This window comes from Ictalurus furcatus, chromosome 22, assembly GCF_023375685.1.
Source record: "Ictalurus furcatus strain D&B chromosome 22, Billie_1.0, whole genome shotgun sequence".
NCBI lineage: Eukaryota > Metazoa > Chordata > Actinopteri > Siluriformes > Ictaluridae > Ictalurus > Ictalurus furcatus.
The window spans coordinates 3,842,556-3,868,988 of NC_071276.1; the positions used below are offsets into that span (position 1 = coordinate 3,842,556).

The 26,433-nt window shown below is 38.5% G+C and overlaps 1 protein-coding gene across 1 annotated transcript in view; it reads right to left on the bottom strand.

Annotated features, from left to right (window-relative positions):
- Positions 1–26,433, bottom strand: part of trpm3 (transient receptor potential cation channel, subfamily M, member 3) — a 149,068-nt gene that overhangs the window by 36,724 nt on the left and 85,911 nt on the right. Inside the window, exons 7-12 of the mRNA XM_053610758.1 lie at positions 21,348–21,522; positions 17,465–17,588; positions 6,014–6,086; positions 3,058–3,158; positions 1,004–1,138; positions 734–784 (exon numbers count right to left, since the gene is read on the bottom strand). Of these exons, the coding sequence (XP_053466733.1) occupies positions 734–784; positions 1,004–1,138; positions 3,058–3,158; positions 6,014–6,086; positions 17,465–17,588; positions 21,348–21,522 (659 nt within the window). The remainder of the gene's footprint in view (positions 1–733; positions 785–1,003; positions 1,139–3,057; positions 3,159–6,013; positions 6,087–17,464; positions 17,589–21,347; positions 21,523–26,433) is intronic.

A 26,433-nucleotide genomic window follows, 5' to 3' on the forward strand; every position in this document is an offset into this window, starting at 1 on the left:
GAAAAAAAAAGCTTCTGGTTTAAATCCAAATAAAGATACAGATACAAATACTTGGAATGGGAAACAGATAAGACTACAGATACACAATGCCTCTGCAGTGCATTATACCCCTACTGCAAATTATACAAAGCAGTCTAACATTGAATTATGAAGATTACATAACACTCATGCCACCATTTTTGAAAAGCTATGTATTTGTCCTCATATTCGCTCATTTTCATTCGTTAACTAGACAACAAAAGATGTTTGCAAATTTACTCGTGTTAGTGTGGACTAGGCTTTGTCCTGCCTTTTCATGTCTTACAACAAATGACATGTAGATTCCCACACAGATTATCACATTAGCCACCAAAGACAACGGTGTGTGTCAGCAAGATCCTCTAGGACAAAACAAAACAAAACAAAAAACCCACTTTATCCAGCTTGGGGAAGCCAAAAGGTAGATATAAGTAACTGACCTGAATCTCACAGATAAAAAAAAAAATAATAAAAATCAACTGAAAGGTAGATATAACTTACAGAGAGAGAGACAAGGTGTCTACCTAGGCAACACTGGGACGTAAACTTGGCAAGCCAGCTACTGTGCTAAAGTCACAATAAAATCTAATCTTTGCTCTGTGCTATTCTACCACCTGCACACGCACACACACACTCAGGCACACACAAGCATTCTCACAATTTCTCATTTTAACACACACACACACACACAAAAGCATGCGTTGAGGAGTCTTACCTTTTTAACATCTCGTACAAGATGATAGAGTGTGTTGGATGGTCCATGCCTCTGTTGCAGGCAAAACAAACACACATTGCATTAGCAATTATTCCAAAGAGGTTGAACGCACCGTTCCTTAGACCACGACCTTTCCTTAGACTCTAAACAATCCGACATTATATCGTCTCAGGAGAAAATGTAACAATGTAGCTTTGAGCCAACTGAGTCAGTTAGTGAATAAGGACATGTCAGCTCTATTTACAAGAGTAGTATACAAGAGTACATTACCGTGTTGTAGAGCTCCTCTAGCCGCGAGAGCGTGAGGAACCGGTGCATGCTCACGCCATTCTCAATCAGCAGCTTCACAAAGTCCACACGGTCCAGCACCAAGGCATCCAGCATGGCCTGCTCAAGAGAGCCCACCTGGAACACAACACACATTCTGCATCACACACTGCCCAGGTGTGTGTGTGTGTCAGACCTCTCTGAGAACAGACACTAAAACATAGTTAACATACACTCGCCGTCCACTTTATTAGGAACACCTGTACATTCATGCCATTATCTAATCAGCCAATCATGTGTCAGATTGCAGATACAGGTCAAGAGCTTCAGTTAATGTTCACATCAAACATCAATATGGAAAAAGTGTGATCTCTGTGACTTTAACCGTGGCATGGTTGTTAGTGTCAGATGGGCTGGTTTGAGTATTTCAGAAACTGCTGATCTCAACAGTCTCAAGAGCTTACATAGAATGGTTTGGATAAACAAAGAACATCCTGTGTGCGGAGGGTCTGCAAGCTGAAACACCTTGTTGATGAGAGAGATCAGAGGAGAATGATCGGACTGGTATAGTAACGACTGGTATAGTAACTCAAATTATCACTCTTTACAACTGGGGTGAGCAGAAAAGCATCTCAGCTCGCACAAAGCATCGAACCTTGAGGTGGATGGGATACAACAGCAGTTACTATACCAGTCCAGTCATTCTTTTTTAAATCATTCAAAATTGTTATACTTATTATACAATTACCGTAATTTCCGGACTATAAGCCGCTACTTTTTTCACACGCTTTGAACACTGCGGCTTAAACAATGATGCGGCTAATTTATGGATTTTTACGGGCTAACGAGCTTCATGCCGCCAAAACATTCAGCCTCGTCACATCGGACCAATGAAATTACCGAACAGGTCACAGTGGACCAATGAAACTGTTCGAATTAAATCAAACGCACTCACACTAAATTCTTCAGATCAGTCATTTTGCGCTTCATGCACACCCCCTCATCACGGAAAACACACGAAGAAATGCATATGATGCAGCTTTCAAGTTAAAGGCGATCGATCTGGCTGTCGAAGAAGGAAATAGCATGCGAAGAGCAACTTTTGCTCAAGTCTGCCAGTGGATCCTAACAGCATGGAGCAGTGTCAACAAATCTACTATCACCACCGGGTTTCGAAAGGCTGGACTGCTGCGTGATGAAGAGGACAGCACAAGCTCAAGGGCGAATTTGCCTCGAGACGTAAGTGACATTGAGAGCGACGACGAAAGAGAGACTGAGGAAGTGTGTGACGAAGCACCGGTAATTCTGAGGCTGTTCAATTCTGACACTGAAGAAGACGACTTTAGTGGTTTTAGTGCGCAGGAGGAAGATGAAGATAGCGATCAATGACGTTTCCTGGTAGGCAACTGTATTTTTTATTTTTTTAACCAGCCGTGTTACAGGCACTGTTCGGAAAAAAGCATTTACGGAACGTATTTAATTAAAAGTTAAAAAAATTCTTTGTGTAACATCTTTGTGTTAATATCTCATGTTACAACGTGGACACCTGCGGCTTATAGACAAGTGCGGCCTATATATGTACAAAAATTTTTTCTTTTTAAAGTTAGTGGGTGCGGCTTATATTCAGGTGCGCTCAACAGTCCGAAAATTACGGTAATCAACACCTTTTAACCAATCAGAATCAAGAATTCAAAAGCACTGTGGTATAAATGTTCGTTTTGTTCTTAAGGACACAATTATTCTGAACTCATTTGCTTAAAACATGGTTTTAGCAATGTTTTAGGAATGCTCTTAAATTATATTTCCTTAAAAATAAACTTCCATGTACTAATAACCAGTGAAAATATAGTAATATTGTATAACACAATACTGTGACAGGAAAATATAATCTGAGGATGAACTATGTACATTTTATGTGAATATAAATTGCAAATATTGATATATATATATATATATATATATATATATATATATATATATATATATATATATATATATATTTTTTTTAGAACAGCCTGTTTCAGTGCACTCTAAAACACAGTGTAATGGTTCCTTACGGGCCATTGCTGTCCATAGATGAATATCTGGCTACGGGCAATGTCCACACGGTTCCAGGCCAGCGCCAGGCTCAGCTGGTCAGGAGCCGAAGCATTGGCACCTGGAAGAAGAAGAAGAAGAAGAAGAAGAAGGAAAAACAGAAACACACTTGCTCAATGAAAACACACTGAAATTGAAGCAAGTGCTGGTCAAAAATGTAGAGAGATGAGCTACAGTGTGAAATGATCCAGAACCGTAATAAAAGAAACCACATGCTGAGAATTTATTTATCTTCAGGATGCTCTGAATAAATGAGCTTGGTAGCTGAGAATGTTATTTACAATTTAAACTTAATGAGCTGTCCAGTCGTGATGTTATGATGCATCCATGCTGTGATGGTTTCGCTTCACAGACTACTGTATACAGTAAGGTCCGGCAGTTAATTTATTAAAGACATGAAATAAAACGGCCATTTTCAGCTGTTTGGTAAATATAGATGCAATATACAGTACATTGGAAAATCTTATTCCTACACAGTTTGCTTTGTATTTAATATATATATATATATATATATATATATATATATATATATATATATATATATATATATATATATATATATATATAATGTGTGTGTGTGTGTGTATAACATATGTATGCTCATAGCGCACATCCTCTGGAGTTCGATATTTCTTTGTTGTAATCAACAATGCTATCTGGTTATGATATTAAATGGAAGAGCTGTTGTGCTCATTTCCACGACATCCAAAATAATCTTTAATAAGTTTCAAGGCATTTCTTAGCAGCAGGTAATCTGAGTTGAATGCCAAAAATGAAATTAAATGAATAAAATTAAATGTCTTTTTTTATCTTTGAGAGACAGGGTGGGCTACAGAGAGACGGGGTGGGCTAATGTTCTACAGCTAGAACATTTACAGCAACCAGTAGTCAATATTAAGCTTTATTTATTTTTTTAATTATTTGTCATTTTGAGTAGACTCAGACTACAAAGAGTATGGCCAGATTGTAGTAAGCAGTATAAGACTCAGTGGTCCAGACACGGTTCATTAATAGTAGCAGTGTTAGCTGAGGCACCACAGTGTTTTGTGAAAGCTGTTCCAGAGAACCGAAATGATGCAGAAATTTATGGCCTGTGGAGTAGTTTATAAAGGCAAGATTGTGGTGGAATGGTGGATTTGAATTGAATACATACTGTAGTCTTTCAGGAAAATCTGTTGTCTTAGTGTCTCTTGGCCACAGCTACAAGACAGGCTATTTGAAACCAGGTTATTGAATACAACAATGCAATCACTTCTTCTCAAAGCTGTCATCGATCCAGAGCAGAGGAGTGTAAATCTCTTACTAAAGAGGCTTTCCTTCCAAATCTTCTAGATAAGCAGGAAGGCCCATGCATTATTCATACGGCTCATCTAAAAAGCAATTTGCCCTTTGTCATTGTCTAGCTCACGTTTTCTTCTCTCTTTTCTCTGTCTCTCTCATAGCCAACCCCCTGATTCACTACAGAAGTTCTGCGATAGTCTGTGTTACAGTTTTATTGAATGCGTTGCCCAAATAACAATGTAACAGTGAAGCAGGGCTGAAAGGCCTTCATTTAATATTCATTCCCAAGGGCTTAATTAGAATATTATTAACCCTCACCTTCTGCAGCACGTTCTGAGTGGTTTTGAAAGGGCTTGGATGGAAACGTCGGAGAAAATTATGCTCAAGTGCAGCTTACAGAGGTTTTGAATGGGTAGTAATAAGTATTTTTGTTAAACAGTCAGGAAATCACAAGCAGTCAAGAGACTGGTCGATGAAATTCTTTTGGAAGAAAATCCATGATTCAGCAAAGTTTTCATGTGGAACTTGTAAGATTTGACGTGGGATTGCTATGCGAACGTGGAAGGTGGACAGTGAACCAAAAAGGCAACACATAAGCACTTAATTGAGTGATTCCACCGTTGGGGTGCTATTTAAACCTTGTAACTCTTAAAATGAAACGTTTTTTTAAAAATTATTTTCATTTTTAAATCTAAGAAGACATGCATTCGAAAATGTGTTAACCTGTCTCAGGCAACAACATCGAATTTCTTTATAGCTGGCTGCATTCGGCTCTTAAATGAGTAACAGGGTTGAAAATAACAGGGATGTTGGATTGTTGTTTTTTTGTTTTTTTTTGCATAGAATTAACAACTGCACAAAATGTAGCTAACTAACATCAATGAGGACTATTCTAATGCTTTACTTAATATATATATTTTTAATGAATAATTTATTTTAAATCTAAAATTTGAGGAACAGGGTTGCGTAAAAGGTTAAAAATGCCTTTATCAGTCAATATCATCCATCCATCCATCTTCTATACCGCTCATCCTTCCTTCAGGGTCATGGGGAACCTGGAGCCTATCCCAGGGAGCATCAAGGGGGCACAAGGCGGGATACACCCTGGACAGCGTGCCAATCCATCACAGGGCACACTCACATACACATTCATACACTACGGACACTTTGGACACGCCAATCAGCTTACCATGCATGTCTTTGGACTGGGGGACGAAACTGGAGCATGCATCTTATCAGACCAGAAGTGCATCTTACACTATACCCTTTAGATCTTATTCTTTGAACCTTTCTGTTATGTGGCAGGGTTTCCCAAGCACAAATCTGCCATAGGTGTAATATAGATGTAGCAAAGTCTCTCAGACAATCAGAATTTGGATTCTGAAGAAAATGATTCTTCTCTCTCTCTCTCAGGAATAGGCAATAAACATGTGAATGCAGTGCTGACGTTCTCTTCTTAATCTTAACTACGTACTGTATAAAGAGTCAGTTCTAACGCCCACTTGATTAACTATGGTCATTACACGGGACTTTTGTCATATAAAGGTGCTAGATGCACTATTCCTGCAAGTCAACACTGATATAAGCAATAATAACAAACTAATTTAAAGTAATTAAGTTGGACACAGATATTACCTTTTAGTAAAGCTGTGAGGATAGCCAGGTCAATATCCTGGTGTCCCTCTGAACCCATCCGAAACACTGTGATCTGAGAGAGAGAGAGAGAGAGAGAGAGAGAGAGAGTTATATCAAATATGATACTGTTCACTATTATACACTGTTCTTTAATCGAGCTTGTCATTTGTACTTGTTTCGTTGTTGAAAATGATCCGAACGCCATAGCTGTCGTATAAAAAAAATTATTCGAGAACTTTTCCCACAGTCTTTACAAATAAACCGCAGTAATGTATAATGCGCAGCTGTCTGTGCGCAGGTGAAGGGCACCTTGTAGGGTCAGTATCGCAGAATGTTTAACATGCAGGAGACCAGCGGCACCAGCTACAGATCTGATGGCGCTGATACAACTAATCCAAGTCTCGTTCTTGGTTCAAGCTAATGAGGAGGAGCGTGGAAGGCCGATTTGACGAGGCGTGGACATGACCCGAGGCTCTTTCATTCTCTAAACACAGCATGAAATGAAGGCATATTGAGGAGGGGTGTGGGTGTTTGTGAAGAAAGAAATGAGAATAATAATAAGTATGTGTGTGTTTGAGAGAGAGAAAGGAAGGAAAGTATGATTAACAAGTGTGTGCATGGATGTGTGTATGGAAAAAGAGACCTGGATATTATCAGTGTGACGTAATAGACAATGTGCAGATTATATATGTGTATGACATATTGGCTAAACTTATACCCAGTGAGAATAAGTACTCATGATCATTACCGATAATCTGCTGTCTGTTCCACAAGCGACTATAGCTGTGACCTTTACAATATCGGTTGACATCTCTTGATTAAACCTCCGTCACTGCAGCCCACCTGCGTGTGTGTGTGTGTGTGTGACATCAGTCATTTGCTTTTAGCCTTTCCAACATTAACTTAAGGCTAAATGCTAAAATCTCACACATACATACACACACACACACACACACACACACACACACACACACACTCAAATATGTTGCCTGAAAATGACTGCAGAACACAATAGAATTAAGGATTAATGATACATTATAAGCAAAGAAAGAGAGAGAGAGATCTTGTATTGATGGATTACTAAATGGATGGAAGAATGGATGAGGTGTTAGTCATTAAACAAGTAGACAAAAAAGAATATGAGGAGTCCCCTGTCACTGGACATAGGGCCCTTGTATGTCGTAGCCAGAGCAAACTGGCAAACATATGTCTCAGTTTTAAAGCGTGGTGCAATAATCACATCCATGTAATCAGCCCCCAATAACAAATAAAAAATCTCAGTTTTGATCTAAATCACACAATGCACAGCAAAGATATGAGGACTTCTGCCATATGTCCTGCTGCCAGTTGGTGGCGCTGTGACCTGCAATAATCACATCCAGGTGATCAGCCCACAATAACAAATAAAAATCTCAATTTTGATTCAAATCACACAATACACAGGAAATATATGATCACTATTGCAACACTTCCTGCTGCCAGTTGGTGGCGCTATGACCATGCCCCACATTAGACATATCCATGTGTTCAGTCACCACTACCAAATTTACATCTCAATTTTGACACAATGCAAACAAATGATCTCTCATTTTTATGCCATAATTTTATCACCTTGCCATGGCAACACCGTTCGATATATCAAAAAGCCGTTCGCAATTTAGCATCTTCAGTGTCTTGGCATGATGTTGGCCATGTTTGGTGCCTGTCACATAAATCCCCTAGGAGGAGTATTTCAAAAACCAGAGCATGTGTTTTTTTCAAACAAACCAAAATGGCCAACTTTTTGTATTAGGCGGAGCTAATACAATGGGGAAAATGTCTGTCATGGTGAGAACAATGTCCCCACCAAAACCTGTGATAATCGAACAAACTGTGGGGCAACCACAGTGATAAACTCATTCGAAAATGTTAGCGGGCGCTATGGAGTCCACTGGTCACACCCAGACCAAATAACAAAAGAATTATAGAATATTACCAATCTTTGACAGGTGTGCCACGTTTCAATAGTTTTCTAGTATTCCAAAGGCATGAAATATGCATTTGTGAACTAGGGGGCGCTGTAGAGCTGTCTATGCCGTCTATGCCGACTTGCTATAACAAATCAAACATCCTAAGAAAATGTATGTATAAACTTTCAGAAGTTTTCAGCCAACGTAACCCCCTCAAAACACTCCATGTTCCATTCAACATGGCTGACTTCCTGTTGGGTGGAGTCAGATAAAACCAAGTGAACTTTGCCTTACGTGATCAGATCAATAACCATACCAAATCGTGTGCACCTCTGAGCAACCACTGACTGCGTTTGGTGGCGCTGTAGAGCTCCTCGGCCACACCCGAGCCTAAACACTATAACTTTTTTGATTTTACGCAGGTCTGATGTGTGTGCTAAATTTTTTGTGAGTTTTCACGCATGACAAATGCCTAAAAAACAGGTGAATGTGTTAAAAAAAAAAATTGCGAAATAATAACAATAATAATAATAATAATAATAATTGTGAAAAACATTCCAAAAACATTAGGGCTTTAGCACCTCCGACGCAGGTCGAGATCTGTCGTGTTGCAAATCACTGCATGAATGGATGGAAGAATGGATGATGTGTTAGTAAGCAAAAGAAAACAGATTCTAGTCATGAGGTACAGAGAATTACACTGGAAAGAAAGAAAGAATGAAAGAATGAAGGAAGGGAGGGAGGAAGGAATGACAGTGTGCACTGGAAAGAAAAAGGAATCCGTTGTGTTGCAAATCAGTACATACTTGGATGGATGGATGGATGGATAAGAGGATGGAAGAATGGATGACCACAAGAACGAAAAAAGTATTTACGCTAACAATGAAGTAAAGAGAATGTACAGTAGAAAGCAAGGAAGGAAGTAGATCCGTGGATGGATGGTTAGCTGAGTGGATAGATGAACGGACGACTGGTAAAAATGAAGAAATGAAGGAAAGAATGATGTTCAGACAGAAATGAAGGGAGGGGGATTTATATGGACTCTGATCGCTGTTGGGTAAATTGTTGGTAAGAAAAGAGTTGAGAGTGGAGCGAGATATTCAGACCCTGTTGTCTTTAAAGACGCACTGTAGGCAGTGCAGAGAGGCTGCATTGCGGTAGATGGCGCAGTGCGGTACATGGTGCAGTGCGGTACATGGTGCAGTGTAGTCCATCGAGATACGCTGTTGTACATACAGTAGCGTCGTGCGGCGGAGTTGTGTGTTAGTGCTTAATGCAGTGGTCGCAGCAATGTGTTTCAGAGGGCCACGCTGAACGAGAGGACAATTCATCTTCACTTGATAGCAGATAAATTCCCATCCTCTCCTGTCATCACACACACACACACACACACACTTAAATCCACATACACACACACTGTATGCATGCAAGCATATTTCCACATCTCCTTACTTTCCTTTCATGTTCATTTTTACTCCATCGCTTTCTATCTGCGTCTCCATTCATCTACAATCTACAAGTGTAGATGTACAGTATATTTGTGCGTGGGTATTTTTAGAATAAAAATGTCACACACTGCTCTGTCCAATAAAGCTGTAAGGTTTAGATCAGAAACATCATCAGGAACTTCATAGTAAACACCGGCCTTGCGATGTGCGTCATTCCTTATTAAATTCACCGGTTCCATGTTTACCTTCATCACTCTATTTATTTCCACTGTAATTTCCTGAGATCTAGATCCGTGTTTATTATTTATTCTGGTTTTAAAAGACGTCTGCTCTTCTGGATACTATTTGTTGATTTAGGTTTTATTTGATTTTCGCAAATCCCCCCCCAAAAAAACAAAACAAAAAAACAACCATCCTGAGCACTTTGCAGCTAGCAATATGGAAAATACGGCTTGGTTTGTTCTTTGCTGATACAATGAACTGACTGAGAAATAAAAAGAAAGCAGCATATCAGGCTCACGGCATATTCTGTCTCCGCTGACTCTCATCTGGACCGAATCTTTATACAGTAATGAAGACAGGTATGTAGATGTAGATGCTGATTTGTCTCAATCGAATCAGCGCTTTCTTGTTGTGGCTTCCACAGAGAGACGGCTCGAGAACGAAATAAACACTAAGCCGATCCTAATGCCCCTTTGCTTGCATCTTTTGTGTAAAGAAAATATGAATATTTATCACAGTTACAACCACAAATAACAGGAATGTCAGAGCAGTGTGTGTGTGTGTGTGTGTGTGTGTGTGTGTGTGTGTGGAGAACCTGATATTCCACAAGTCAGCCATTTTTCTCGTTATATTTCTCGGCCAAGGCCCCATCTTAAATCACTAATAGTGTGCTATGATGATAGCACATAATCCAAAAAGGGATATAATTAACACATTTACGGTAAGCGATCGTCAAAAGAACTTAATTAACATTATGTCGGGTATTCCGAATTATTTTCAGCCTCGCACACTCACCCCGGAACAATCCACCGTGTTTTTTGAAGCAATTTGAACTGAAGGAATGAAACGGATGGGATGGACAGATACATCGATTTCATGTGAGCTTTCATGCCCAACGTCCTAAAAGCTAGTTTGTGTACACAAACAAACCGTGAACTTTAGCATTAATACCCCATTAGCAACAGTTGTGTGCTACTTTTTAAATTATACACCAAGTAAGTTCACAGAAACATTCAGAAGTGAGGTTGAAAAGCAAGTTTTAATATTTACACGTTCAGAAAGTTATCGACATGTCGAAACATCTAGCCTTGTGAGCTAATTTGTGTGGAGTAATCTTTAGTTATGGATTGAATTAGCATGAATGCACCTGTCCTGAAGCTCTGGAGAGCCTGCTACACACTCCACGTTACAGTTTAATAGGAAAAGGCGAAAGGTACACAGAGAGAAGTCTGGAATCTACAGCGTGCATCAAGGCCGAGTACCGGATTAAAGTCGAAGGAGTCTTCTGGGAGCTGAGTTTGCTGTGTGCTGCATTTATACAGCGTTTATCTCTCGCTTATTTCTGCGCTAACAGTTCATAGTGGTTTGGGGTTTTTTTTCTGCATTATTCATTGTTAGACTTCAAACATTCAGTCAGTAAGATTGATAATATTGAAGATAATACTGAAGTGGATTAGATTTTGTGTTAAAAAAATAAATAAAGCTGAACCCACTGGTCTTGCTCTGGTAGATGCCAATAATCTGACTACACGATCTAGCTATAAAAATCCATACGAACCACGAGTTATCTAGATAACCTGCTAACCAATTAATGGCCATTGTTCATCCGTGCCATGTTTTGATCATTGCTTTTCATATTAGGGCTGGAACAACTATCCATCCATCCATCCATCCATCCATCTTCTACCGCTTACTCCTTTTCAGGGTCACGGGGAACCTGGAGTCTATCCCAGGGAGCATCAAGGGGGCACAAGGCGGGGTACACCCTGGACAGGCTGCCAATCCATCGCAGGGCACAATCACATACACACTCGCACACCCATTCATACACTACGGACACTTTAGACACACCAATCAGCCTACCATGCATGTCTTTGGACTGGTGGAGGAAACCGGAGTACCCGGAGGAAACCCCCGCAGCACGGGGAGAACATGCAAACTCCGCACACTTGAGGTGTGAGGCGAACATGCTAACCACTAAGCCACCGCGCGCCCCTGGAACAACTAATTGTCAAAAATGTATCAAATAGATTCAATAATAAAAGTATTTTGTTATTAAGTCATGGAGCACTCTGCAGCAGGCACTACGCCACGTCACGACACAAGGAGCAAAGCTATTTGAATCAGTTAGCTTATAAGAAGCTATGTTTTGATCTAATCAAACTGTATAATTCTCATCATAGTGCAATTGTATGATTTTCGGAATGTACAGAATATAGATTATAGATACTGTTGTTGTTTTTTTGAAGTTACAGTTTACAGTCCGTAATTATTAACCTAAGCGTTCTACTGTTACTGTGTTGTACATATGTGTTGCATATGTGTTACATTTTTACCGTTATATTATGGTGGGAGTATACTAGGGGCGTGTTTGTATTTGGAAGTGACGAAGTCACTCCTAGTCGATGGCCAGGAAGGAAAATGTGCTGTACGGACGATTGTGCCGATGCTTTATTGAAAGATAATGAAAGATAAATCTGTCGCTGCTCGGATAAAGTTTTACTAATGAGTGCCGCATCAACATACTTGTCCTTGGTAAATATTCCGTAAATAAATGGATTCCCAATAAAATTTTAAATGAAAATAAGATTCTTCTCAACACATTTTTTTTTTGTTAAATTAGGTCCTGTTTCTATGCAAAGCATGCTGGTTATTCCACATCCAACTTCCATGAACCTAATACCTGCTTGTGGAAACTGGCTAGTTTTATGGGCAATTTGTTACAGCTAAAATTACATCCCAACATAAACGTTAAACCGCCGATACTTTATTTATGGCTGTGTATGGCCTCAAGGCACTCTAACATGCGGTCGACTGTGAGTGACGTCACTTCCGAATACAAACACACCCCGTAGTATACTCCCACCCCCAACACTGATTGGCAGGTTTCTGTGCAAGGCATCGGAAATGCAAATGCAAAGGGATTTGCGATTCCATTTGAATTTTGGCAGGCTCCATACGCGACCCCGAGGAAGTAACGGGGTAATTGCTATTGCTATTTTGATATGACAGGGTCATAACTCATGAGACATTGGAAATGCAATTGCAATAGGACTTTGCGTTTCCATTTGGTTTTGTTAAGCACGTTACGCAAAATGAATTTAGCATCTCAATGTTTCACTTGGCGAGACAGCCTATGGATATTGGCCTTTATATTGAATTTGACCAGTCAGAATTGAGCAAATCACAGCTTTAAGTACATTTAAGAACTTCTCCCAGCGAGTCAGACCATTGGTCACGCTGATGCAAAAAAGTGTGCGGAACCAGTAAAATAATGTACAGAATACCCTGACTTTACATTAGTTTGGGTGTCTTGTTTGGTCGACATAAGCACTTGTTAATATCTTCACGGTGTGCAGATTATCTGATATCTGATAATGACCATAATTTAATTAAGCCTAGGTAAGAGTTCTGTAGACGAAGTAGTTGTTTGAAATGCTGGAAAGAGCTATTTGTAAAGAGATATTTGTAGTATTCAGTATATTTTTAAAATCCTAAGACCCCACACTTGGTCATCATACCTGCTTTGTTCTGCCATAACATCCAACGTGTTTGGACATCTCATGGCTGGAATTAAAATGTCAGTGATGAAGATATCAATCCAAAAAGGATGGGAAAAGGGAAGGTCTTTTAAAAACATTCTTTTTTTCATATGCAACATAAACAAGACAGCCGCATTAAGCTGTATTGCTTCTTATCGCACTCTTTGACAGTACGGCTTTCGAAGCTAATCAAATCTGCCCTTGATCGATATCATTTATAATTGGATTTGCTGAGTGTTTATCTCTGTGATCCATACTAATTTCTTTAAAAGTCTACCTGCAGTCAAAGTCTACCTGCAGTTAAAGCCTACCTTGCATATATAAGCCAGATAAAGCTATGAAATAAATATACTGTAGTTGTACAATATAATCAGATAATATGACAAGGCGCAGTAGATCTCTCTTTTGACTTAAAGAGGAGACGGCATCTAAATCTGAGACACTTCTTAAGGATCTCAAGGACCACATTTTTGATGCATAAAATGATCTTAAAATGAATTGTAAGCGTAACAGGTGTAACAGCTTATCCTTCAAACTGGGGGCACGTTTTCTTTGCAGGATAGCATCAGATGAACCAAAATATTGGCGTTATTTTATTCATTTATTAATAAAGGCAAGTGCCTGTGCTTAAAGGCGGTGGTCTAGACACTATTGAAAAACTCTGTCCTGGACACTTTTACTCATGAAACATCTGGCAACCTCAAAGGTCTGAATTGACATAATCTGAACAGTAATCCAAGAATATCGACGTAATCATGTGTGTAACCCAACTCTGAAGACCCATAACTTTCCTTGTGTAAATACTGAATTAACTTTTGAACTTGAGTGCATGTCTTAAGTCATCAATACTGAATATAACCCACGAGTTTTAGATGCACGACCACATGAGTGTAATGTATTGCTATTTCATAAATGATAAAAACAGTTCTTGGTATTTTGAACTCTTTTGTAATCCTGCTTTGAAACACACCCTAAAGTGGCTTGGTACTATATATTTTGGTGAGGCAGGACGACATCAATAATGACAAAAGACGTTGAGAGGCAATCACACTTGGCTTATGCTATAGGCTACTATCTAGTGATTTTTTTTAAAAAAAAAAAACAATTTGTAATATACAGTTGTCACTGTGGTGCACACGCATTTCTGAGTGGATAATCCACTCCATTTCTCCCCGTACCCTTATCCAATCTTTGCAACAAATCTTACAATGGAAATGGTTCTGTACATTATAAACACAGTCTGTACTTTAATTCCAATTACTTTTCTGTAAAACAAATTTACATTATCCCAAAAAGGAGTAAAAAAAAATAAAAATGCAACCTTGTTATTAACTGCCACGTGCTCTGGTCCTCCTCCAATGAAAATCATCATATAAACAGCATGGGGGCAGCATGATTCACACCTCAATGGGCCTCTATTAGCACTCATTGCAGTTCCCATTTTTGACCACTAGGTGCAGAAATAACTCTATGGCACAAAATGGGGGCGTAAGCGTGCTGCCTAATTGCATAACATCTAGAAAGCCAAGCAAATCAATGGAACATCAGCTTATATCTGTCGACAGCTACATATTTTAAAATCATCGGTTACTCAAAATAATTAGTACATACAGTGCCCTCCACTAATATTGGCTGTATTTTATTTAATACATTTTCACAATCTTCTTTGCTCATATTTACCAAGGGTGCCAAAATTAGTGGAGGGCACTTTAGTATTTCAACAGAATTTAAAATGTATGAAATAGTGAATAAGGATCAAAAAGATTCGTAGAATATCTGATAAAGAACGTTTGTTGAATGTCTGATAAATATATGCCCCTATGGATGAGCCACCACTGAGTATACCTTCTTTATGGTAAAAATGGCAACTATTAAATTAATCATATTTAACCATGGGAGTTATATTTTGTAACATAATCATCAGGCACAGTCACAGTGTGTCTCTTCAAGTGGCTCTAATCACAAAATAAGTGTGAATACTTGTTTCAAGGGTTTAACCTGAGTGCAATTAACTTGACTGCATTCCCATCTGTTTCTCTCTATGTGGAGTGTGAGATGAGTGTCTGTGGATGTGTGTGTGTGTGTGTGTGTGTGTGTGTGTGTGTGTGTGTGTACTTGAAGGCTGTAAAACAGCAGTAGTCATTGAAGAAGCTCACATTCAGTGATGTGTGTGATGCAAGCAGTGAGAATAGTGTGTCTTTACGGCGAGATGCTACAGGTACAGTACGTGTCATTTTCCTTTATAAACCATATAAACTGCACTAACTAAGAGTGGATATGCATTAAACCAGAAGGATATTAAAGAGAAAATATTGAAATGCTGAAGGTTAGGGATTATAAATGTTACCCAATGAAGTACACAATGTTAGGTGAATGAACCTTTTTTTTTTTTTTTTTTTCAGAAAATATATACACTGCTTACACTAATAACCAAAGAGCATTAAACTCATCACAACACACAGATTTTTTATTTATTTTTATTTTTTTTGATTCCATGATTGGGGTGCCATTTCTTTTCCACATTAAAATACTACAAAAATCTTCTTATTTTTTGCATTAATGTGTGAATATTTTGAATATCCTTTTACATGAGTCCTCCATCATAGGATTTGAAGACAGAGAGAGAGAGAGAGAGAGAAAAAAAAATGCACAACATTCACTCCACCCTGTTACCTGAACCCATTCACTCCTATAGAATATTTGGAATATTCCACACATCACATGTTCAACAGGAAGCTGCATTGTCTCAATTTTTTTTCCTGAAGATTACGTGAAGAAGAAAATCTCTCGTTCTTTTTGCTTTATTTTCAATTATATTTGGGATGTTGACTGACATCTTTGTCCCTTTGAAAATACAACCCTGTTACTTAAATTATACAGTAGATTAAAAAAAAAAAAAAAATTAAGTACATGATTAGAATGTCATTAATACTATTTGCATGGACGGTACAGTAGTTAAGCACATTTTATGTATTTGATCATTCTAGGCTAAATAACTCCACTGTCAGCAAAGCAATCTTGTCTTACATAATGATAAAATGTTTCATTTATAAAAGCTATAAGTCCTAAATGGCACCCAAATCATGGAATCACCTATTTATTACTTTATAGACTTTTGCTATAGAACCACAGTTCACAGTTCCTGATCATATTTAGTGCTTTCAGTCAATAAGGACACACTTCTTTGAAAGGCTTCAACAAGGTTTGGTATTATTTATTAATCTGGTTTTGATAACGGACTGAGCTAAAATCAATTTTTAATGGACTTCTGCACTCAGCTCATTTTGTACACTTAGCACAAAGCATGCGCAACAAGATATTATAACACCATAAATGTCCAAAGTGTACACATCACTTCTGATTCTCATCTTTGTATTGAATTCAAAGTTTACACCAATCCAAACTGTCCAGATTTGATCAGTTTCCTTATTTATTGCATATCAAAGCACTACAAAACTCTACAAAATAAATAAATAAATAATAATAATAATTAAAAAAAAAAAAATCACATGCAGCTCAGAGCACAAATAGCAAATGATTGAAATGGATTTGAAACAAATAATAGACACAAGAAGCAAAAAAAAAAAAAATCAATCAATCACACAAAGAAATCCATTAAATGAACGATTTAATAATTAAACCAATCACAACACACAGACACACTGATTTACAATAATCATCGGTGCGATCACAGGATGTAAGATGAAAACGAAGATGAAAACAGGATTGTACGATTGGAATAAGTGTAAACTATTTCAACGTTATACCACAGCAACGTTCCGCACGATTAGCATCAACAGTAACTATATATAAATGGATTTAAAAAAAAAAGTATGATGGGTCATTCTTTAATTAATAAAAATGCAATTATTGGCTGTGGTATAAGAGGAATAAAACACATTGGGACACCATGTTATAGGAAATTAATCAAACATCACTGTAGTAACAGTAACTCTCCTTCATCACACCAAACCGTCATTGATTATTGTACTACAATTGCATACCCCCTCCCCACGTGTAGTATTCCTTACATAACACTGTATTTTCAGGAAGTATAAGACACGCCCCTCAAGTACGTTTCCGAAAGTATATGTGAATTTTAGTTTATGATTTGTACTGACAAAAAGATCAGTCCAGCAGAGTTTGTTCTGGAGAAATAATACTGTGCATTTTGTATACTATAGTCAGACTACCATTGCTGATCCCAGTTTGGATATATTTGTTTACTTCTTTACTTGTGTTTGTGTTTTTTTGTTGTTTTTTTTTTTTTTGGGGTGGCACCGCACTCACCAGCTCTTTCTTCTTCATACACTCCATGAGGGTGATGAAGAGGTGCTGAGCCTGTGTGCGACTATACGTGAACGTCTTCTGGATGGTGACGAGCAGCTGGTCCCGCAGAGACTCGTTTATCAGCCTGCACACACAGGCGGAGAGAAATACAGATCGAAAACAAGCCATAACATGAAAACAATAACATTTTATAACAGGGAAGCACATCATAAGTTTGCACATTGGTATGCACACCAGCAATTTTTTTTTTTTGTTTTTGCCTTGTGTTGCTCAAAATGCTCTACACTGTTATTTTAGCTGGAGTCCCTAGTTTGATTTACTGCCATAACAACCAAGTTTTCAATGGCAGTACCAGGCAAACATGATCAAGCTGTCCATTTCAGCACAAACCAGAGGTCTTCCACGAATAATGAGACTTCTTGTCCACTGTGACCATAAATTGGATGTAACAAACGCGGTTCATTGAATTATAACCCAAAATCAAAGTTGTTAGGCAGTAGGTAAATGGTCAAACACAGAACTAGAGTCAGTTGTCAAATTAAAAAGGCAATCCAAAGAATACTCAAACACAGAAACACAGCTCGGAACCTACACAACTCAAGTCAACGGCAAGACTTTGCAATGAAAAACTTAAAGACATGCTTATATAGAGAGCAAAATAGGCCGTGCATAGGAAATGAGCAACTTGTTAGAATTTGGGACGCATTGCCCTCTGCTGGTGGGGAGTGGTACTGTCCTGAGCTGTAGTGACGAATGTATTCTTGTTGGAAAGTCGAAAGTACGGATAGCTTGTGTGTGAACTGCATTGCATCATGCTCCACTAGCATCAGAAATGAGCCAAAACATGATTTTTGTTTGACATCGATGCCATCTATTTGACAGACTTGAAGTTTCTGATGTACAGAAATAGAACGGCATAAAGCTGGTTGTGAATAGATTAGATTTTAAAAAAACAAACAAACAAACAAACAAAAAAAAAACATGGTGCGTGTTTCACTAAAAACAATTCATCCCATCTACTTAAAAAACTTCTACGTTTTCTACATAACGATTTGAGACTAACACAACTAGGTTATGTACTAAGTACGCAGCTAAATGGTAAAATAAGTTCATTAACTTAATATCCAATACTAAATGTATACAAAGGCACCAGCGGGATTAGGAACCTGATATCTGCTACAAAGCTACAAGGCAAACACATTACCACTGGCACCCCTCGAGAGTTACTGCTAATACGTTTCAGCGTCACTAAAAACCACCAAAGGTAATTGTTAGATTAGTTAGATTAAATTTTAAGTAGATATATTTTTCTTTATTGTTCACTTTGCATATATTGGCTAGGTAATTGTACCAAGATGAAGATGCTGTGTTAAGCTTGTATGCTTCAAAGATAATCACCTAATTTCCAGTGTATAAGTTTGTCTAAAAATGTGCGTCTGTCTCAGTAGGTACGATGGGAATAAAATGATAGTTGCATTCCCTTCTTTTTCTGTTTCGCCAAAATATTTGAGTTTTTCTCAAAATGTGCCAGTAATTGAGTGGATGCATTTAAATAGAACTTTTTTTAAAAAAATTATTATGATGTCCAGATTTTTTAAAAATTATTTTCAAATACTCTTTTTATATTCTATTTGTAACCATTTTTAATGATGAATTAGCTTTACTATTATTTGTGTTTGTATCCTTTTGTAACCGCCCATTGGTAGCCACCACGTCTAGTCACTTCTCATTTGCTGGGAATCATTAACTCTTGTTAAAAGTAAATGACTTTTCGACACTGCTTCCAGCATTGCCTGTCCGCAGTCCCCATGAGCAACTCTCTCAGACCACTGAGTCACGTCCATCACAGAAACCGCTATACCGTTAATCTCATCTCCCCACCACATCCATCTCAGTCCCATTCAGGCTGCTAATCTGCTGTCCAGAAAGCCAGCTTTATCTCAGCCTTGGCTTCCAAGCATATCAAGTCTTGTCTCTGGCAGAGACCTGGATCATGCTGGAGAATGTTCACAAGCTGTAATACAAGCTGCTTTACCCTCTGCTTTTCTGCATTCTCTCATTCTCGTGGATTGGTAAACAAGTCAGTGGAGTTTTTTTTTTTTTAGCTACTTGCGGATACTGGAATGAACAACGTACTTACCATTAATTAATCAGGGAGGTCTGGGAAGATGTTAGTTAGCTCTAACATTTCCCCTGTTTAAATAGTGGCCATTAAAAGTGCATAAGTTCATGCAGTTAGGATACTAGGCTCATTCTTTATAATGCTAGCCAGTTTATTTTAAATAAAGTGTCTTAGGACGCTGCATTAGTTCGCTTGGATCGAGTAAGGTTGCAGTTTCACGTCAGAAAAGCTCTTCAGTGCAGCTGTATGTAAAGCAGATCCTGTTGTCTTCATTGTGTCGAAATGCCTTTTTGTCAAGCAGCAAAATCGGCTAATCGTCAAGGAATGCTGTTATTTTCAGTCGCACGGACATTTTTGTAGACATTTTTCTCATCTAGCCAGAGTTTGCCGTACACCCGGTTGCTTCTGTGCGCTCTTACTTTAAAAACTTCACACTTTTGTCATTTATTGTTCACCTGATGTCCCAAGGAACCTCATACAGAGGAGCTGAACAGCCTCATATGAGGATCCCTAACCAACATCTTTGAAGAGAATGTTTGCAGGATGCACCTTTTTCTCCTCTCTCTTGCATCTACTGTGTTTGCTAGTCCTCATTCTCTCTATCCCAACGTTCATGTTTTACGATCACAGATAGACCGCCAAATGCTGAATCCGGGCCCATCCACAATGCTCATTATATCTGGTCAGCATCAAATCCATAGCATCAAATGGCCTTCAGTCATTTGTCACTGTGTTTGGGGAGCAGAGACTGGTAACATATGAAAGGGGAGCTTGTGATTTAACACAACATAGACAATAAAGACTAAAATAACACATGGAATCTAATCGCATCATTACCACCGTTTGTTATGTTGGATGAATCGAGGAAGGAATTAAAATACAATTAAAAGTGCAGCCGCACATTAACAATGGGATCTTTTGTTTGTGTGTTTTTTTTTCCTTCTTTCTTTCTTTCTTTCTTTATGCAGTATATTATATTCTAGTGAAATACATTTTGAATATATCTGGGAAATGGTGTGAGTTTATGAGAAATATACATGCATACAGCGCCCTCCAGTAATATTGGCACCCTTGGTAAATATGAGCAAAGAAAGCTGTGAAAAATTGTCTTTGTTGTTTTAACCTGTTGATCTTTTGTTAAAAAAATTCATGCACTCATGGATATGAAACAATTGCAAACACAACACAGGTTTATAAACACTTTGTTAAATATAGGTGTGCAACAATTATTGGCACCCTTTTAGTCAAAAGGGTTTTAGTTACTTTAGTTACTTTGTGCTAGCTCCCTTTTCCAAGCTTGGCAAAGCGAGCCAAGGGTGCCAATATTAGTGGAGGGAACTGTATGTTTTTATTAATCTAGTTTGGGACATTCTAGTACAGCATATTTTTATTCAAATTGATCAATGAAAAAAAAAAATGGGTCTGGTAAAATACACTCAGTAAAATGAATTTTAGTCAAGTTTATTACTTGTAAAGTTTCACTGCATATAATATAATAAAATATGTTTTGATTAATGTAGTATGATATAATTATAATACGCAATTAATTGTGTAATCATCTAAGGTATAATTTTATGAATAGTCTTGTTAATTTGATAAACACTGTAGTTAAAGAATATTGCTTTTGGAATATAGTAGACTAGTAAAGTATCCTCCACTGTGTAAATGAATTGATACAATGTATAATTATTAGCCTATTTACAATAATAAAATAATCAGAAGGGGTTTACATTCCACTAGAATGTTCCATCGTTTACTCACCCTCCCTCCTCGGAGTACTTGTGGCCGAAAGCCAGGATGTCGGACGCTCGGCCGCTGCCGTCACACACCACCACAGGTACAGGCGGCGTGTCCCTCAGGTACTCCAGCACGATGGAGATAACATTAGGGCCGCCCTCGACGATCAGTGCCACCACAGGCACCCCTTGCCCGATCCCTACACACACACACACACACACACACGTTTTTACGTTTTTTTCTCACAAGTACATCGCACCATCATGACATGTACAAATACTGTAACACGATATATTATACCACAGTGCTGTTGAATGCTTCATCCTGATTGGTCGGAAGGTGTTGATTAATATTCTATCAATGCATCTCTGTCAGTAGTTCCAGCCAGCAATTCACAGGTTCATATTAATGTGCCCGTTCTAACAGGTTGTCATTTAATATTTAATATAACAGCACACCCCCGAGTGTTTTATTGCTGACCTATTCTTGGTTTCTATTTTGTTCCGTCGATGATGTAGCTGGCGAAGTCACACAAAATCCAATGAAGCCATATTGAATTCAGAGAGAAAGGCATATTAATCGTGATGAGTCCATATTTAGTAGGAATTTGACTGATAATCAGAAAGACCTTCGAGATTTTGAGATTTGAGTTTAAAAGAAATTCACCATTCATTTAAGGGATTTATTTATTTATTTATTTATTTATTTATTAGAACAACAGACACATTCATGTTGATGAAGCTATAAAGAATTGAAATGGGAAGGAAATAATGCTATAGTGGTACAGTTCAGTGCATGTTTTTTTTTTTTTTTTTTTTTTTTTTTTTTAAAGAATATTCATATTATACGTTTTGGTGCAAAAGGGACGTCTCGTATTCACAAATATTTGTCTACGAGCGAGTTTATTAAAAGCTAATCAACGATCTGTCGAGCCAGATTTCAGCTTTAAACATTCAAGCTTAACGAAATAGCAATTCGACCCTTTGTGAATGGATCTGTCAGACTTAAAATGCTTCTTGTTTTTAAATAAACATCGGCGCAGAGTGATTCACAGATAATAAGTAAAGAATTAAACACGGGGGCGGGGGGCGGGGGGCGGGGGCATGCTGTTATAGGAAGAGAATCGACGGCAGGGTGATGTGACGCAAAGCGGAACTACTGTTAAAAACGAAAACAAACCATTGTTTCCTCTAACTGAATGAGCTGCAGTGTCTGATTCATCCTCACCCACCTCTCTTTATTTCTATCTATTAAGGTTAATAATAATATTAATAATAATAATAAGAAGAAGAAGTAGAATAAAAACACAGCCTGTCATCCACAAAGTGGAAGTGCTGACACTGGAGACTCCATCCATCAATGTCAAATAAATGTCTACTTACAGAAAGTTTACCCGCACTGACCTGTTTCTAATTAGCATTAGAGTATTAATAGGTAACATTCCACATGAAGGAGGGGTTGCTATAGAAACAAGCGTATTAATGCAAACCTGTGATTTGTCTTGGAGCCAGACGTACTGTCCGAGCTGCTGTTGACCAGATCAGATTAGACAATTCAGCAATCCTTTGGTGTAAAGCGATATAATCCAGGTTAAAGATAAATCTTAAAATATTGAAGATTGAAGCAATTATTTTGTGAATCATTGGTTCCTTTTTAAAAAAAAAAAAATAATAAAAAAAAAATATATATATATATATTATATATAATTATTATTATTATTTTAAAAAATATTATTATTATTTCCTCATGCTTAGTTAATGATGAATAACTGTGTTAATTATTCTCTGCCTTCTGATGGCACTTTTGTTCTTGGCTTTGACTACAGTGTCAAGCTACATATGACAAGCAACCTTGCGATAGAGAGAGAGAGAGAGAGAGAGAGAGAGAGAGAGAGAGAGAGAAAGAGAGAACAAGCCCTGGCAAAAACAGATTGACAGTTGGCCAGTTTTCTGCAGGTGACTGGCCTTTCACACGGTTTCATTGGGGATCCTGCTGTCAGGGTCATTCACCATGTATACATGCATACACACACACACACACACACACACACACACACACACACACACACACACACACACACAGAGCCTATAGCAAGCAGCTTCTCATCTGCTGTGTGAGGACAGCATGAACACTTCCTCTCTATCGCTTTGTGAACAATTAGCCATGATTGTGAGTTGATTAACAGGTGGCGCATGTAGCAGCTGGGTCCAAAGAAAAAGAATGAACCCTTCAGACCTTTGGCAGCTTTCTCTCTCACTCTTTATCTCTTTCTCTCTCTCTCTCTCTCACTCTAATACATCGACTGTCACGCTGTAATACTGTGTCTGTGGTTCGAACAGCATGCCGCAGTGGGATCCCACTCCAAGTGCATGAATAATTCAGGAAAATGGGAGTGCAGGAATGAAAGAGAACGATTTAGAGAAAGGGAAAAAGACAGCGGGCGGCCTATAGGAGCAGTAGGAAAAGGTGCGATGGGGAGGACGATGACTTGGACGGACAGGTAGAAATGCGAAAAGAAAGAGAGAGAGAGAGAGAGAGAGGGAACACTAAGGCTCCCACATGTGCTGTCATTGCGTCTAAAATGGGATCAGTTACATAAAGCGGCTCTATTTATAGCCTTCGCTCTCTTCTAAGCCCTGTCATTACACCACTCAACTGGCACCAAAAAAAAAAGAGTGAAAAATATTCGCCCCTCTCTTCTTCTCTTTTTAGCTCCTAGGAGGACCGCCTTGTTTAGTCACATGTAGTGTAAGTGGATTTCATTTAAACCCGAAAGGCTGCCCTGTCGAATCCACTGCGAGAGAAATACCCTCTGTTTAAACACACATTCATGCACTTATGAGGACTGAAAGCAGAGTGCCTCCCTGAGGACATCCACTCCTTTAGCAGGAACACCTGGACACCTGGTCATTCAATCAGCAATCATGTGGCGTCCAGTAGAATGCATAAAAACATGCAAATACAGGTCAAAACCCTCAGTCAATGTTCACGTCAAACACTAGAATGGGGAAGATGTGATCTCAGTGACTTTGATCATAGCATGGTGGCTTGTTTGAGTTTTTCAGAAATCGCTGATCAACCTCCAGTGAGCAGGTACGTGGTGATGAGAGGAGAATGACCAGGAAGGCTATGGTAACTCAAATAACCACTCTTTACAACCGGGGTGAACAGAAAAGCAGCTCAGAATGCATACCATGACGAATCTTGAGGTGTATGGGCTACCACAGATGAAGACTGCATCGGGTTCTACTCCTGTCAGCCAAATCTAAGCCTACAGTGGGAACCGGCTCATCCGAACAGGACAGTGGAAGATCGGAAGCTAACGTTTATTCCCATATCCGTGCGTATTACGTATTTACTGTCTATATGGATTATTTTTCAGAGGGAGCTATACGGGTTTCTTTCCATCACTTTAAAGTTCAACACATTTCCTATGCAGTGTTTCTTTCTTAAAACCGATCCGTTTAATTACAACATTACCTTATATTCATTTAGCAGCGTTTCCATGGTTACATTCCAACATGGCTACATACAGTACTATCAAGGAGAATTGGTTTAGACAGGGTGTGATTAAATGTGTGATATATTCTGTTGCTTTGGTATCTGGATTAAAGCACCAAGTAGGTCTGTCCTGCTTTGAATACACCGAAATAGCATAAGCTAAAGAGCGATAGATTTCTTGAGCAATTAAATCGAATAGCAATGTGATATTTGGGAAAGTGATAGCCAGAGGTATTTAACAAGGTACAACACCGTTTTTTTGTTTTTTTTTTGCAAGGTGTTAAAGATGCTGTGACACTACTGTAGGAGAGCTGGAGAAAATGAGACAGTGAGAAAATGAGGTCCAGGAGCTTCTAATTTTACACTTCGGTTCAAAGAGAGAGAGGGAGAGAGAGAGAGAGAGAGAGAGAGAGAGAGAGAGAGAGAGAGATGGGGGTTAAACTTGATCTTTTATTTACCTTACCACATGGTCTAAGACTCTAAGATTTATCCTGAAATATTTAATCGTTTGTAATCCATTACATGGTATAATTCATGTCAATGGCTGAAGTGACTAAAAATACAGTCGTGTGAAAAAATAAGTACACCCCATGGAAACTGTGGGCTTTTTTTGTCGTATTTGGACGAGCAAACATTTGATCCTCCTTTGAAACAGCGCCTATGAATAAAGTTGATGCACTCGAACAAAACTACATGGAAAATGAGCTTTTTCAATCATTTAGTCAACGGAACTATCAATAGATGTGTAAAAAGTAAGTACACCCTTGGCCTCAGAAGTTAGTATTGCCCCCTTTAGCAGAAATAACTTCTTGTAGGTGCTTTGCAGAATTGTCCACCCGGCTTGCTGGAATTTTTGACCACTCTTCCGTGTAATATTCTTTCAGTTGCATGATGTTTGAGGGGTTTCTTGCATGTTTTGCCCGTTTCAAATCCCACTACAACATTTCAACGGGATTCAAATCCAGACTTTGACTAGGCCATTCCATAACCCTCCATTTCTTCTTTTTGAGCCGTTCCTTGGTGGATTTGCTCGTGTGCTTAGGATCATTATCCTGTTGAAAGGTCCACTTTCAGTTCAGCTTCAGCTTTTGTACAGATGGCCTCACGTTACCTTCAAGCACTCTTTGATACGATGAAGAATTTATAGTTGAATCAATGAATGCAAGTCCCTGAGGCAGTGAAGCAACCCCAAGCCATAACATTTCCCCCACCGTGCATCACAGTTGGTATGAGGTGCTTCTCCTGAAAACTTATTAGTTTTAGAATTTCTGGAGTGTTAGCCATACAAGTCCATGTGAATGAGTTGTTACTATGGAAACGATAATGCAATGAAATGCCCACATTCTGATTTAACTTGCAGCCAGAAATACTGTCAGAGCTGCAGTACTTTCTGACCAATTAGATTTGAGAATTCAACAGTGCTGTGGTATAAATTATAATACCATACACAATGTGCTTGAAGGAAAGAGTTAAGGTTTGCTAACACACTGGCACATTAACAGACTCCATTGTAGTTTTGTAGTTTGAACTTTCTAGACATGATCTACTATCCAAATTAAAGTTCAAAAGAGAAGTATGTGAGAAGAGTGAAAAATTAATGGCGATTTAT